Source organism: Puma concolor, chromosome F2, assembly GCF_028749965.1.
Source record: "Puma concolor isolate L17-30 chromosome F2, mPumCon1.1.hap2, whole genome shotgun sequence".
In the NCBI taxonomy this organism is placed as follows: Eukaryota; Metazoa; Chordata; class Mammalia; order Carnivora; family Felidae; genus Puma; species Puma concolor.
The window spans coordinates 30,431,885-30,445,514 of record NC_141684.1 but is presented as its reverse complement, the minus strand read 5'-3'; the positions used below and the strand labels follow the sequence as shown (position 1 = coordinate 30,445,514).

Sequence of the window (13,630 nt, the reverse complement as noted above, 5' to 3'; positions counted from 1 at the left end):
CCTAACCAGCAATCCTCCCCCTCTCTTGAGCACCTTTGGACTACAGTTTAGAAGAACCAATACCATAAACCAGAGGTCTAAACAATAGCACATGGGTCAAATCTGGCCCTTATTCTTTAAACTTAACTGCAGGCTGAGGGTGACCTGATCAGAAGCCAAATAAAAAGCCAATATGCACGTATCTTTTATCCTTGTGTATGTTGAAGAACTCCATTTCTAGAATATTCTCATAATGATAAAATAACAGAGATGGAGGACAGATTAGTGGTTTCTAAGGGTAGAGATGGCGGAGGTAGGTATAAACATGAAGGGAATAGCATGAGGGAGAAGTTCATGATGATAGTTCTTTATATTTTGTTTTTGTCTTTTTTTTTTTTTTTCATATAAAAGAGTTCTCACCAACCCAGTGGTGCAAAAGCCTAGTAACAGAAAAATCATTTCCCCAATAAAGCGTATCTATTGTTCAGGTAATAGTGATGTTTACAGAGTGATAGGATACAAGCACATGACCTTCATGCAGCATAAATATGTGTGCCATCCCATATACAATCCCTTATAGACCCAGCCTGGTTCTTCTCCAACACCGCCTGTTGGGAGTTGTGCCTGATTTTATTACTAGTTTCCATCTGAATCCATTTGGGAATGGGGTGATTCTGCTTTTGTTTCTTAGCCAGGAACAGTCAACCCAACACACTATGATGGCAGAGAAAAGAAGATAGTACTTTATCTTGACTGCACTGAAGGCTATACAAATCTACAGAAGTGATGAAATGGCATAGAGCTATTTACACACATTGTACCTATGTCTATATCCTGGTTGCGGTAATGCATCATAGCAACATAAATGAAAAAATTGGGGTGAACTAGGTTTAGGCTACAAGAGACCTCTCTGTACTATTTTCACAATTTTCTGTGAATCTATAATTATTCCAAAATGAAAAGTTAAAAAAATACACACATCTATACACAAGGAAATTCACAAGATAAAATGAAACACAGCCAATTTTATTCCAATTCCCCCAAATTTATACACAATGTTGTTTCTAAAATGCATGTCATCCTTTATATAATGATTTTATTATTTCACTTTTATAGTTTTTTCATCTTGTCTTTATACACTTCTTCAGTAGAAGCCAGAGTCCTGAGTTGCCCAGTTAGGAGCCTAAAACATGCAAAGGGAAATTGACAGAGTTAGAAGAAAGTACTTTCTGAAAAAGCTAACTTACAAAGTGATACTAGCATTTCCTTTCAGTACTCCTGCCCAAACCCCTCTCTAAGATTTTAATGACCTCTGCAATTTCTAAATTATGCCACTTACAACAATAAAAAACAAGTCAAAATATCATCTGAAACAGTTTTTGACCAATTATAAAGTATAACAATAACAGTATCACCAACATTATAACAAAAGTCAATACAAATTGATCTTTAAGCATACAGAAAATAACATCATATAAAAGTTATCTTTTTAGGTTGAGTTATTCTAGACGTGGCTGGAACAGTCATGAACAATAATTTCCCAATTCTTCCTTCTCTTCTTTGAAAAACTACTCAAAGGACACAAACCTCTGTTAAAATTTCAATCACATGAGGTCTCTGAATGTTCCATCTATTTTAGGAAGCAGTTGTACTTCCTAAAAATAATAACTTCCTACCCTTCAGTTACACATAATCGTAATAGCTAAGAAGCATTAAAGCTGGTTTGGGATTCCAAAATTACATGGCTGTTCAAGTTTAATATCTAATATGTAGGATCTTTACCAAAAGAAGGGATATATATATTTTTTGACATAGTTAAATATGACAGATAAAATCAATTTTTTAAAGATCAATACTAAACCACACATGTAAGATGTAATAATGATGTTATATTCTTGCTAAATTCGAGACTGAATAGAAAATATGTGGTTCTTACCTCAGACCTACTATTCTGATTAAGTTTCTTCTCAATATTCATGGCCAACATCTGGCTTCTAAATGAAAGGCTTTTGGTCTTTTCAATCACTTGCTGATAGGGTGAGACTGCATTGTTACCCATAACCACATGACCCTAAAATAAGACAGAGGGAAATTGATCCTGTAATATTACAACCAAGTTTCCCAGTAAGTCTTGAGCATGACATCACAACACTACCTGACTGTTGCACACATTTTTATGCACTGTACAGAGATGACAATATAACTCCAGCAACAAAAAAAACAGGTGGTTGCTGTTGCCTTAAAACAAAGCAAAAATTCTAACAGAATAGAACAAAATGTCCTTAATCAAAAATTCCCAAAAAAGCATAAAATAATCAGCAACTTATATCAAGATGTAGCATAGCTAACATAATACTCACTAATTTAGAATCAATCTTGGCATCCAGTCTTGCATTTCTAATCAAATTTACAATCCACCTTTCAGCTTCTTCTGGAGTCATGTTCAGTTTGTCTGCCAACATGCTAATGAAAAAAGTAAAAACAATGTTAATGGAGTCTAAAACCTTGGTTTCATGTCCATAGTCTTGGAACCACACTCTGCATAGAGACTTTCAGGTATTTATGGATCACCTCTCTTAAATACTGTGACTTAATAACTGCACTATTCCATGTTTGTGCAATTATCTAATACTGTGCATGACCTATCCCCATTCCACCAACCAGACTGTTAAGATCTTTGAGGGGAGAGGACCACACTTCACATTTATAGAAATCTTTCTGGCTTCTAGAATAGTACCTTAAACTTAGCAAGTGCTCAATTAATAATGCTCTAAGAGAGGAAAAGGTTTTATAATGTATAATGATTATACAAATTAAACCTACTACAAGGAACATCAGTGATAAGTATAATATAATGAAGTAACTAAAACTCAGGTCTGGTGTATATGTTTGCATTAAACTCCGAGGGCACTCTGGGAATTGTACACTATACAACCTAAATGTTAGCCAATGAATTTCAAAGGAAGGAGAAAGATACACATACATAAAATACGAGGAGGGTGGAGGAGGGAGGAAGACAAAGAGGAGAAAGAGGGAGGGAGGGAGGGAGAGAGAGAGACAGAGAGAGAGAGAGAGAGAGAAAGAGAGAAGGGAGCTAGGGAGATGACTGGGGTAAAAAAGATACCATTATAGAGGTCAATTTATCAGGACTAATAAAAGCACCCCTTGGCAGTACATAAGTAAACCACTCAGCTGATGGAATAGTATGCATATATAGTATTAAAGAGTACAGAGTATAAATGTATTCACATATGCATGTTTAAACATTAACTGTTCTCTTTTCATCAGTCTTCATTGAAGACATTACACACTTGCCAGGCCCTCTAATGTTATCACTGGTTTGATGAAAAGAACTAGAGTACCAATAATACAATCTTTCCTTAGAATATTATAAACTAAAATTCCTGATCCGATGTCAAGACACTGGCAATCATATCATTATGTAATTCCAGACTTTCCAACACAAATAACCTAATTTATAAAAATACCCTTATGAAAATAATATTATCTATGCTATCCCCATGTTACACATTTATTGAAAAAGAGTTAACAGAAGTTCGTTCAAAATGTAAAAATTAATGTGGCGCCTGGGTGGCTCAATGGGTTAAGCGTCCAACTTCAGCTCAGGTCACAATCTCGCTGTTCTGAGTTCAAGCTGACAGTTCAGAGCTTGGAGCTTGTTTCAGACTGTGTCTCCCCCTCTATCTGCCCCATCCCTGCCTGCGCGCGCTCTCTCTCTCTCTCTCTCTAAAAATTAACATAAAAAAAATCTTTAATGAAAAATTTAAGTTAGGTTATCAATAAAATAAGTACAAACTAAATCTATGCAGATATACAATTAAAATTTATCCATAAAGGTGAGCCTGGATACCTCCATCGGTTAAGCATCTCTTGGTTTCGGCTCAGGCCATGATCTCACAGTTTGGGAGTCTGAGCCTCGTGTAGGGCCCTGTGCTAACAGTGCAGAGTCTACTTGGGACTCTCTCTCTCCCTCCCTCTCTCCGTGTCCCTCCTCAGCTCGTTCTGTCTCTTTCAAAATAAATAAACTTAAAAAAAAAAAAAAACTTATCCTTAAAATATGCTTGGAGCTAATAACATCTTGATGAATACAAGCAAAAACACCACCATAAAACTCCCTGGATTTATGTGTCAAAATTTTGTTCTCTGTCTTTCTGTGATCGATTTTGCTCTAAATACAACATTCTCAGCAAGCAGAAAGAACAATTAATCCATGACTATTAATTCAATTTCATGGACTTCATTTTATTCTCTTTATCACTGTTCTCTAATAACCCTAATTTTATTTAAGCTACTAAAAATAGGGAACTACATCAACTTACTTAAACAAGCAGGTGTGTTTTTGACTAGTAAAAATTCCTGCAACTGGTGTTTCCTGTGGTTTCCCATAAACTCCTGTGTTTCCTGCTGGTGCTTGACTTATTTTAGAAATGTGTAAATTTCATTGTCTCTACACTTCTATAGTAAGCAAATGTCTGCTACTCTTACCTAAAACTCAACTCTAAATGTAAAGAACAGATTTTCCAAAACATACTGATTATTTTATCACCTCCTATAGCAATTTATCTTTCGTATGCCTCCTGCATCCCCCCAAATATAACTCATTAAAGTGAGGCCAAAGCATTTTACTCTGAAAAGCACAAAAGAAACTGTACTAAATATATTAAAATTCCAATGTTTAAGATCACTATATTCTATTTTATTTTTTTAATATGAAATTTATTTTCAAATTGGTCCATACAACACCCAGTGCTCATCCCAGCAGGTGCCCTCCTCAATGACCATCACCCACCCTCCCCGAGCTCCCACCCCCCATCAACCTTCAGTTTATTCTGTTTTTAAGAGTCTCTTACGGTTTGGCCAAACCACTATATTCTATTTTAAAGAGCAGAAAAATTATTCTCAGTAAGCTATGAATTATGTAGAGTTGGTAGTGTAAAGATGCTTTAAAATTATAATATATAACCTATTTATGAGGCTGTTTAAATAACTAAAATTATAATGAAACATGGTCTTGAAGCCTAGGTTATCTATTAGATATCTCTAGATGCTGTCACATCTAACTGAGAAGACCTAGAATTCTCTCTTTAACCACTGCCTTTTATCTAACCACTCTACTGTCATCTTGAAAGACTTTCCTCTCCACCCACCATACTAAACCTCTCTATTCATTACACTTGCCAGGTTTTTAATCACTTCAGGACCTTTGCATATACTGTGCCTTCTGCTTAAAAGGGTCATCCATCATCTTCACTTAACTGTTACACAGGTCTCAGCTAAAACAGTAGCCTCATAAGCCTTCCACGACACCTCTGTAAACTGTAATATATCTTTGATTTCATAGCCCCTCTATATTCTTTGGAGCAGATATAATAGGTGTAACTTTCTGTTGTTGAGTATCTGCTTTCATGATACACTGTAGATGGAGCCAAAGAGAATGTACCAAAGTTTCTTTGTTCACTGTTATCTACCTAGCAATTAGCACAATGCCCAGTTTACAGGAGACAATTAATAAAAATTTACTGTCTGACTCCTATACTAGTCACTTCCCTAGTTCAGGCTCTATTAGTGTTTCCTAGTTTTTTGTTTTTTTTTTTTTAATTTTTTTTTTCAACATTTATTTATTTTTGGGACAGAGAGAGACAGAGCATGAACGGGGGAGGGGCAGAGAGAGAGGGAGACACAGAATCGGAAACAGGCTCCAGGCTCTGAGCCATCAGCCCAGAGCCCGACGCGGGGCTCGAACTCACGGACCGCGAGATCGTGACCTGGCTGAAGTCGGACGCTTAACCGACTGCGCCACCCAGGCGCCCCCTAGTTTTTTTTAACTCATCTACCTCTCCAGTCTCTCAATCTATTTTATATAATTGCTAACTAACCAGTTTTTTCCCAAATTCCTTTCAAAACTTTAACACAGTCCTTTTACCGAAACAATAAAATCCAAACTTCTAAATATCTCATTCATGGTTCTATACAATTCGGCTACAACCTCACTTTCAAATTCCCATTATTCTCTCCCATGAACACTACATGCCAGCCAAACCAAACCAATTATCTTCCTTCCTTGGCATTCACTCAACAAAATATGAACTGTTAGATGCTAACAAGAAAATACAGTCTGTTCCTCACTTTTATAAAGTTTAAGCCAGGGGTTGGGGAGTAGAGGACAATAACTTCATCCCCAAAATATATAAACTATTTAAGTGTAAAGATGAATAAAGTAGAAAGAGCTATGTGAGATGCACAAGAGTTTACTATTCTAGTCTGGAGGTTTGGGGACTTCTTATTTAAGGAAATATTTAAGGTCAGATTTTAACATAAAAGACAGAAAAGTCTACTCTGTATAACTCCATAGAGAATTCTTCATCCTTTCTTTCTTTACATCCATATTCTATCTCATATTCCAACATGGCTGGGGCAATATGGCAACATGCATCAAGACCCACAAATATCTGCAAAAGCTGACCCATAATCCTACGCTGGGGATTTACTGCTTTGCATTGTGCTTGTTGATCCTTTATGTATTAAATCAAGTCAAAGAAAAACCTGAATAATGTCCAAGAAGTATTAATAAATTATTGATGGCATCTCAGGTTATCTATGCTACCAATCACTCTGAGAGTGAATTAAAGAATGTGGCAACAGTCCAGTATCTTTTAAGTAACAGGAAAATATACAGGGTAAAAGAAATTAAATGACTGATAGAAAGAAATCCTCAAAACTTGACAATACTCTTATAGTCCAGTGATTTTATACAAAAATAGTTAAGTTTTAAAAATAAAACTATAAATCCTATTAAAGCTTAAAAAACAAAACGTTGGCTTAAGCTATCCTATACCATGCTTACCTTGTGTTATTTAAATTAACTCAGTTTATCAATACACTAAAAGACAAAATGTATCGAAATGCAGAATTTCTGAGAAAAGTATCTATTTGATCTAGATTTTAAACACAAAAATAATTTCCAGATTATTCAGATTTTATAAACTCTCAACCTCATCTGGCAGCTTAAAGCTGACATCTAAATATTTGTGTAAATGTCCCTTATATATATCTTTAAGTTGACTAGCACACCTTTCAAGTAATGCAACAACATATTGAATCAAATGTTAAATGAGAAATACATATGGAACCACAAAAGACCCTAAGTAGCCAAAGTGATCTTGAGCAAGAATTACAAAGCTGGAAGCATAACACTTCCTAATTTCAAACTATTGTTACAAAGCTTTGCATAGATGTTCAACTAATTTATGACAAAGGAGCTAAGAATATACAATGGAGAATTATATATTGTTTGATTATATATTCTTCAATAAATGATGCTGGGGAAAATGGACAACCACATGCAGTAGATTGAAAATGGACCACTATCTTACACCATAAACAAAATTAACTCAAAATATATTAAAGACTGAATAAAGACCTGAACCTAAGACCTGAAACTATAAACTCCTCTAAGAACACACAGGTGGTAAGCTCCTTGACATCAGCCTTGGCAATGATCTTTTTTTTTTTTTTAACATTTATTTTTGAGACAGAGAGAGACAGAGCATGAACGGGGGAGGGGCAGAGAGGGAGACACAGAATCGGAAGCAGGCTCCAGGCTCTGAGCCATCAGCCCAGAGCCCAACGCGGGGCTCAGACTCATGCACCGTGAGATCGTGACCTGAGCTGAAGTCGGACGCTTAACCGACTGAGCCACCCAGGCGCCCCGGCAATGATTTTTTGATCTGACATCAAAAGTAAAGACAACAGAAGCAAAAATAAACAAGTGGGACTATATCAAACTAAAAAGTCTGCATAGCAAAAGAACCCATCTACAAAATGCAAGAGTAAGCTACCAAATGGTAGAAGATATTGCAAATGACATATCTATGGGGTTAATATCCAAAATATATAAGGAATTACTACCACTGAATAGCAAAAAAACAAAAACAAACAAACAAAAAACCAAATAATTTAACTAAAAAATGGGCAGAGGACCTAAATAGACATTTTCCCAAAGAAGACATACAGATGGCCAACAGGTACATGACATGCAAATCAAACCTACAATGAGATATCATCTCACACTTAGAATGGCTATTATCAAAGACAAGAAATAACAAGTGTTGGCAAGGATGTGGAAAAAAGAGAAGACTTGTACATTGTTGGTGGAAATGTAAACTGATACATCCTGGATGGAAAACAGCATAGACTTCTCAAACAATTAAAAATACAACTACCATATGAGCCAGTAATTCCACTTCTGGGTTTTAACAAAAGGAAACAAAACACTAACTCAAAAAGATTTATGTACACCCATGTTCACTACAGCTAATTTACAATAGCCAAGATATGGAAGCAAATTAAGTATCCATTGATGGGTGAGCGGATAAAGAAAGTGGGAGATATTATATGAATATTAGCCATAAAAAAGAATAAAATCTTGCCACTTGCAACAGCATGTATGACCTTGAGGGCATTATGCTAAGTGAAATAAGACAGAGAAAGACAAATACTATATGATCTCACTTTATATGTGGATTCCATATGTGGAAATTCTCTTTTCATTTATAATTTTTTTAACATAAAGAGAGAGAGAGAGAGAGAGAGAGAGAGAGATTGCAAACTGGGGAGAGAGGCAGAAGGAGAGAGAATCTTAAGCAGGCTCCACACTCAGCATGGAGCCCAATGCGGGGCTCAATCCCACAACCCTGGGAAGATGACCTGTAACAAAATCAGGAGTCAGATGCTCAACCGACGGAGCTACCCAGGCACCCCTGGAATCTTAAACAAAACAAAACAAAGCAAAACAAAAACTAAAAAAACAGGCCTTGATACAGAGAACAGATTGGTGGTTGCCAGAGGTGGTGATGGGTGGAGGGACAGGTGAATTGGTTAAAGGGGTCAAATGGCACGAACTTCTAATAATAAAATAATTCACGAGATGTAATGTATAGCACAGTGACTACTGTTAATAATACTGCACTGTATATTTGAAAGTTTCCAAGAGAGCAAACCTTAAAAGTTCCCATCACCAAAAAAGATCTTTGCAACTATGCGTGGTGATGGATGGGAACTAGACTTACTGTGGTGACCATTTCACATCAAATCCTTATGTTATACATTATGTTGTCCATGATGTTGAAACTAATATGTTATATGTATCAATTATAGCTCAATAAAAACACTAAAATAAAAGGCTAGCAATATCCTTTGAAAAATTACAAACTGTTGTGATACTGCATCCATAAAATAAGAACTGAAAGATGTGACATCATGGATTTGTTTTTTTTACCTACAGAAGGTTTGGAAGAAGATGTTGAGAAAATCTCCCCAGAGTGTAGAACATAAAGACAAAGATATGGAAATTGGAGAGAAAAGGTAAAAAAATTAGAAGTCTAGTCCAGGAGATCCACTATCCAAACAACAGTAGTTTCAGAAAGAATAAACAGTGAAAATAAAAGAAAATAAATCATTGAAGAAATAATGCAAAAAAAAAAAAAAAAAAGTTTCCCAGAACTGGGGCATGAGTTCCCAAATTAAAAGGGTCCAGTATGAAGAATTAAAATAAACCTACACTAAGATATATCACCGTGAAATTTCAGAGCAATGGGAGCAAAGAAAAATAATCCTTCAAATTGTTAGGGAAACAAAACACCTATATGTAAAAGATCAGAGATAAAAATAGCTTCTGACTTCTAGAGCAGAAAGCTTCTCGAAAGCGACAGAACAAAGTCTTCAAAATTCTGGAATAAAGTAGTTTTCTACCTAGAATACCATGCCTAATACCATTATTCAAATATGAGAGTAAAATGGACATTTTCAGATATGACTATTTTACCTCTAAACAACCTTCCTTATAAAGCTATTGAAGGACATGCTTTACCAAAATATGATAGTAAATCAAGAAAAAAAGGAATACAATAAAACTGGAGCTCTATTACGGAGACAGACTAAAGGAATCCTTAGAACAAAGGACAAAGGGAGACAAATGTGCAACAGGCATAGAAAGCAACAAGTCCAGATCTTTTTCCCATAGATATAACTGATAGAGTAATTAGTCTTGAGAAGAGATTTATAAACTGGCAAGCAGTCTGAAGTGTAATTAGTGATAAAGACACTAAGAAAAACAACTAAGCAAATGGGAGGAAAATGGCAATTATCAACTCCACAGAGTATAGTGAATACTAAAACACATTACAAATCTTGTTTGAAACAATTTGGTGCTTGTTCAGGAACCCAGAGATAATTACAACAGATTAAAGCATTCAGAAAAAGTCCCATATACAAATGACAATTTAAAATGTGATATGGGTGTCATTTCAAATTAGTGAGAGAAAAGATAATTTTTCAATAAATCATGTTGACTGGCCATTTAGGGAAAAAAAAGGTAGTGTCTTCCTAATTCTCTATTCCCAAGTATAAATCCTAGGTGAATTTAAATAGAAAAAATACAGCCATAAAAGTCCTAGGAAAAAACATAAATAGCATATAAACCTATTGTGAGAAAGAATTTAAAATAAAATACAAAATCCAGTATGACAAATTATTAGTAGTAACTCTGACTACAGCAAATGTTAATAATTTTTCAGTGACCAAAAAAAAAAAAAAAAAAAAAAAAAAAAGGAAATATATAGGATCCTAAGTGCTATTTCAAAAAGACAAAGTGAAAGTAAGTATTTCACCCTCAGTTCTGTTTCATTAAACACGTTCATGCCTCTAGCACAAAACCAGATACTTTCCTTGTTTCTGGGCAGTAATTAAGACCAGTGGTCCTACCTAGGAACATCAGTCTAAATCTAGAGAACCAATTAGGGTTCCACCAACTCTAGGTCAATTTTCTTTCAGGTTTTTAATTACTAATTTTATGTATTTCAAAAACTATGAACTTAAGCATTTACCTATGGGGTCCTCTTGCCTGCTTTTCACTGAAGACTGAGGCCAACTATAGCATATCCAAAGTACTCCAGTCTTTTACAAAGGTAGGACAACTAATTTAAGAATGAGTATTAAGAATAAACTGCTGAACTGTAAAACTGGAAGGAAATAGGAGAAAGAAAAAAGGAGAAAACTGAGAAATGCTTAATGCTGTGTGACAACTAAAGATTCTCACTGAATTTTCCAATATCTCCTTAGTCAAAAATAAGAATATAGGCATACCTCTAATTGAATTTCATTTTACTGAGCTTCACAGGTACTACATTTTTTTAAAAATTGAAGGTCTGTGGCAACCCTGCAAAGAGCAAGTCTACTAGTTCCATTGTTCCAAGAGCATTTGCTTTCTTCATGTCTTTGTGTCACATTTTGGTGCTTCTCACAGGATTTCAAACTTTTTCACTATTGTTATATTTGCTACGGTGATCTGTAATCAGTGATAATTGATGTTACTACTGTTAACAGTTTTGAAGTACCATGAAACTCACGTAAGACAGCAAACTTAACCCATAAATGTGTGTGTTCTGACTGCTCTAGTGATGGTTGTTCCCCATTTCTCACTCCTTAGGCCTCCCTATTCCCTGAGACACAACAGTACAGAAATTAGGCCAATTAATAACCCTACAATGGCCTCTAAGTGTTCAAGCGAAAGGAGGAGTCGCATGTCTCTTAGTTCAAATCAAAAGCTAGAAATGATTAAGTTTAGTGGGGACGATGTGAAAAGCTGACACAGCCTGAAAGGTAGGCCTCTTATGCCAGTTAGCCAAGTTGTGAATGCAAAGGGAAAAGTTCTTGCAGGACATTAAAAGTGCTACTCCAGTGAATACACGAATGATAAGAAGTCAACAGCCTTACTGCTGATAGAAAGTTTTAGTGGTCTGGAAAAAAGACCAAAACAGGCACAACATTCCCTGTCAGTTCTATGAAGGCTGAGAGAAGTAAGAAAGGCCAAGGAAAAAAAAATTGAAGTTCCTGGAGGCTGGCCATGAAATTTAAGAAAGGAAGCTATCTCCAGAACATAAAAGTACCCAAGGTGAAGCAGCAAGTTATCCAGAAGATCTAGCTAAGATAATTAATGAACGTGGCTACACCAAACAATAGATTTTCAATGTAGACCAAACAGCCTTATATTGGAAGAAGATGCCACCTTGGACTTACACAGCTAGAGAGGAGGAGTCAATGCTTGGATTCAAAGCCTCAAAGGACAGACAGACTGACCCTCTTGTTAGGGGCTAATGCAGCTGGTGACTTTAAGTTGAAACCAATGGTTCATTTCCATCCCCCAAATCCTAGGGCTCTTAAGAATTATGCTAAATCTACTCTGCCTATGCTCTGTAAATGAACAACAAAGCCTGGATGATAGCACATCTGTTTACAAAATAGTTTACTGAATATTTTAAACACACTGTTGAGATCTACTGCTCAGGAAAAAAAATTCCTTTCAAAATATTACTGCCCACTGACAATGCACCTCATCACCCCAAGAGCTCTGATGGAGACGTACAATGAGATTAATGTTGTTTGCCTGCTAATACATCATCCATTCTGAAGTCCACGGATCAAGGAGTAATTTCAAGTGTTATTATTTAAGAAATTCCTAGGGCTATAACTGCCATACACAGTGATTCTTCTGTTGAATCTGGACAAAGTAAATTGAAAACCTCCTAAAGATTCACCATTAAGATGCCATTAACAGAGGCGCCTGGATGGCCTAGTCAGTTGAGCGTCTGACTTCAGCTCAGGTTATGACCTCGCAGTTTGAGTTCAAGCCCCGCGTTAGGCTCTGTGCTGACAGCTCAGAGCCTGGAGCCTGCTTCGGATTTTGTGTCTCCCTCTCTCTGACCCTCCCCAGCTTCTGCTCTCTCTCTCTCTGCCTCTCAAAAATAAACAAACATTAAAACAATTAAAAAAAAAAAGATGCCATTAAGATTATTTGTGATTCATGGGAAGAGGTCGAAATATCAACATTAACAGGGGTTTGGAAGAAGTTAATTCCAAGCCTCAGATGATTTTTAAAAATTCCAGATTTGGGGCGCCTGGGTGGCGCAGTCGGTTAAGCGTCCGACTTCAGCCAGGTCACGATCTCGCGGTCCGTGAGTTCGAGCCCCGCGTAGGGCTCTGGGCTGATGGCTCAGAGCCTGGAGCCTGTTTCCGATTCTGTGTCTCCCTCTCTCTCTGCCCCTTCCCCGTTCATGCTCTGTCTCTCTGTCCCAAAAATAAATAAACGTTGAAAAAAAAAAAATTAAAAAAAAAAAAAAAAATTCCAGACTTCAGTGAGGAAGTAACTGCAGATGTGGTAGAAATAGGAAGAGAACGAGAATGAGACGTGGAACTTGAGGATGTGACTGAATTGCTATACTTTCACGGTAAAACTTTAACAGATAAGGAGTTGCTTCTGATGCATGAGCAGAGAAAGTGGTTTCTTGAGATGGAATCTACTCTTGGTGAAGATTATTGAAAATGACAACAAAGGATTTAGAATATTACATAAACTTAGTTGATAGAGCAGGGACAGGGTATGAGAGAACAGACTCCCCATTTGGAAAGAAGTTCTACTATGGGTAAAATACTATCAAACAGCATCACATGCTACAGAGAAATTGTGAAAGGAAGAGTCAGTATTATGTGGGAAACTTCATTGTCTTATTTTAAGAAATTGCAGCAGCTACCCCAATCTTCAGCAACCACCACCCTGTTCAGTCAGGGGCAATTA

At 36.3% G+C, this 13,630-nt stretch overlaps 1 protein-coding gene across 2 annotated transcripts in view; it reads right to left on the bottom strand.

Annotated features, from left to right (window-relative positions):
• Nucleotides 1-984: 984 nt before the first annotated feature.
• EIF3E (eukaryotic translation initiation factor 3 subunit E) overlaps nt 985-13,630 on the bottom strand; it is a 55,808-nt gene continuing 43,162 nt past the window's right edge. For both annotated transcript variants that reach the window (XM_025922998.2, XM_025922999.2), the window contains 3 exons: nt 2,340-2,442; nt 1,916-2,050; nt 985-1,162 (listed from right to left, as the gene is read on the bottom strand). In XM_025922998.2, coding sequence (XP_025778783.1) covers nt 1,124-1,162; nt 1,916-2,050; nt 2,340-2,442 — 277 coding nt within the window. In that variant the 3' untranslated portion in view covers nt 985-1,123. The remainder of the gene's footprint in view (nt 1,163-1,915; nt 2,051-2,339; nt 2,443-13,630) is intronic.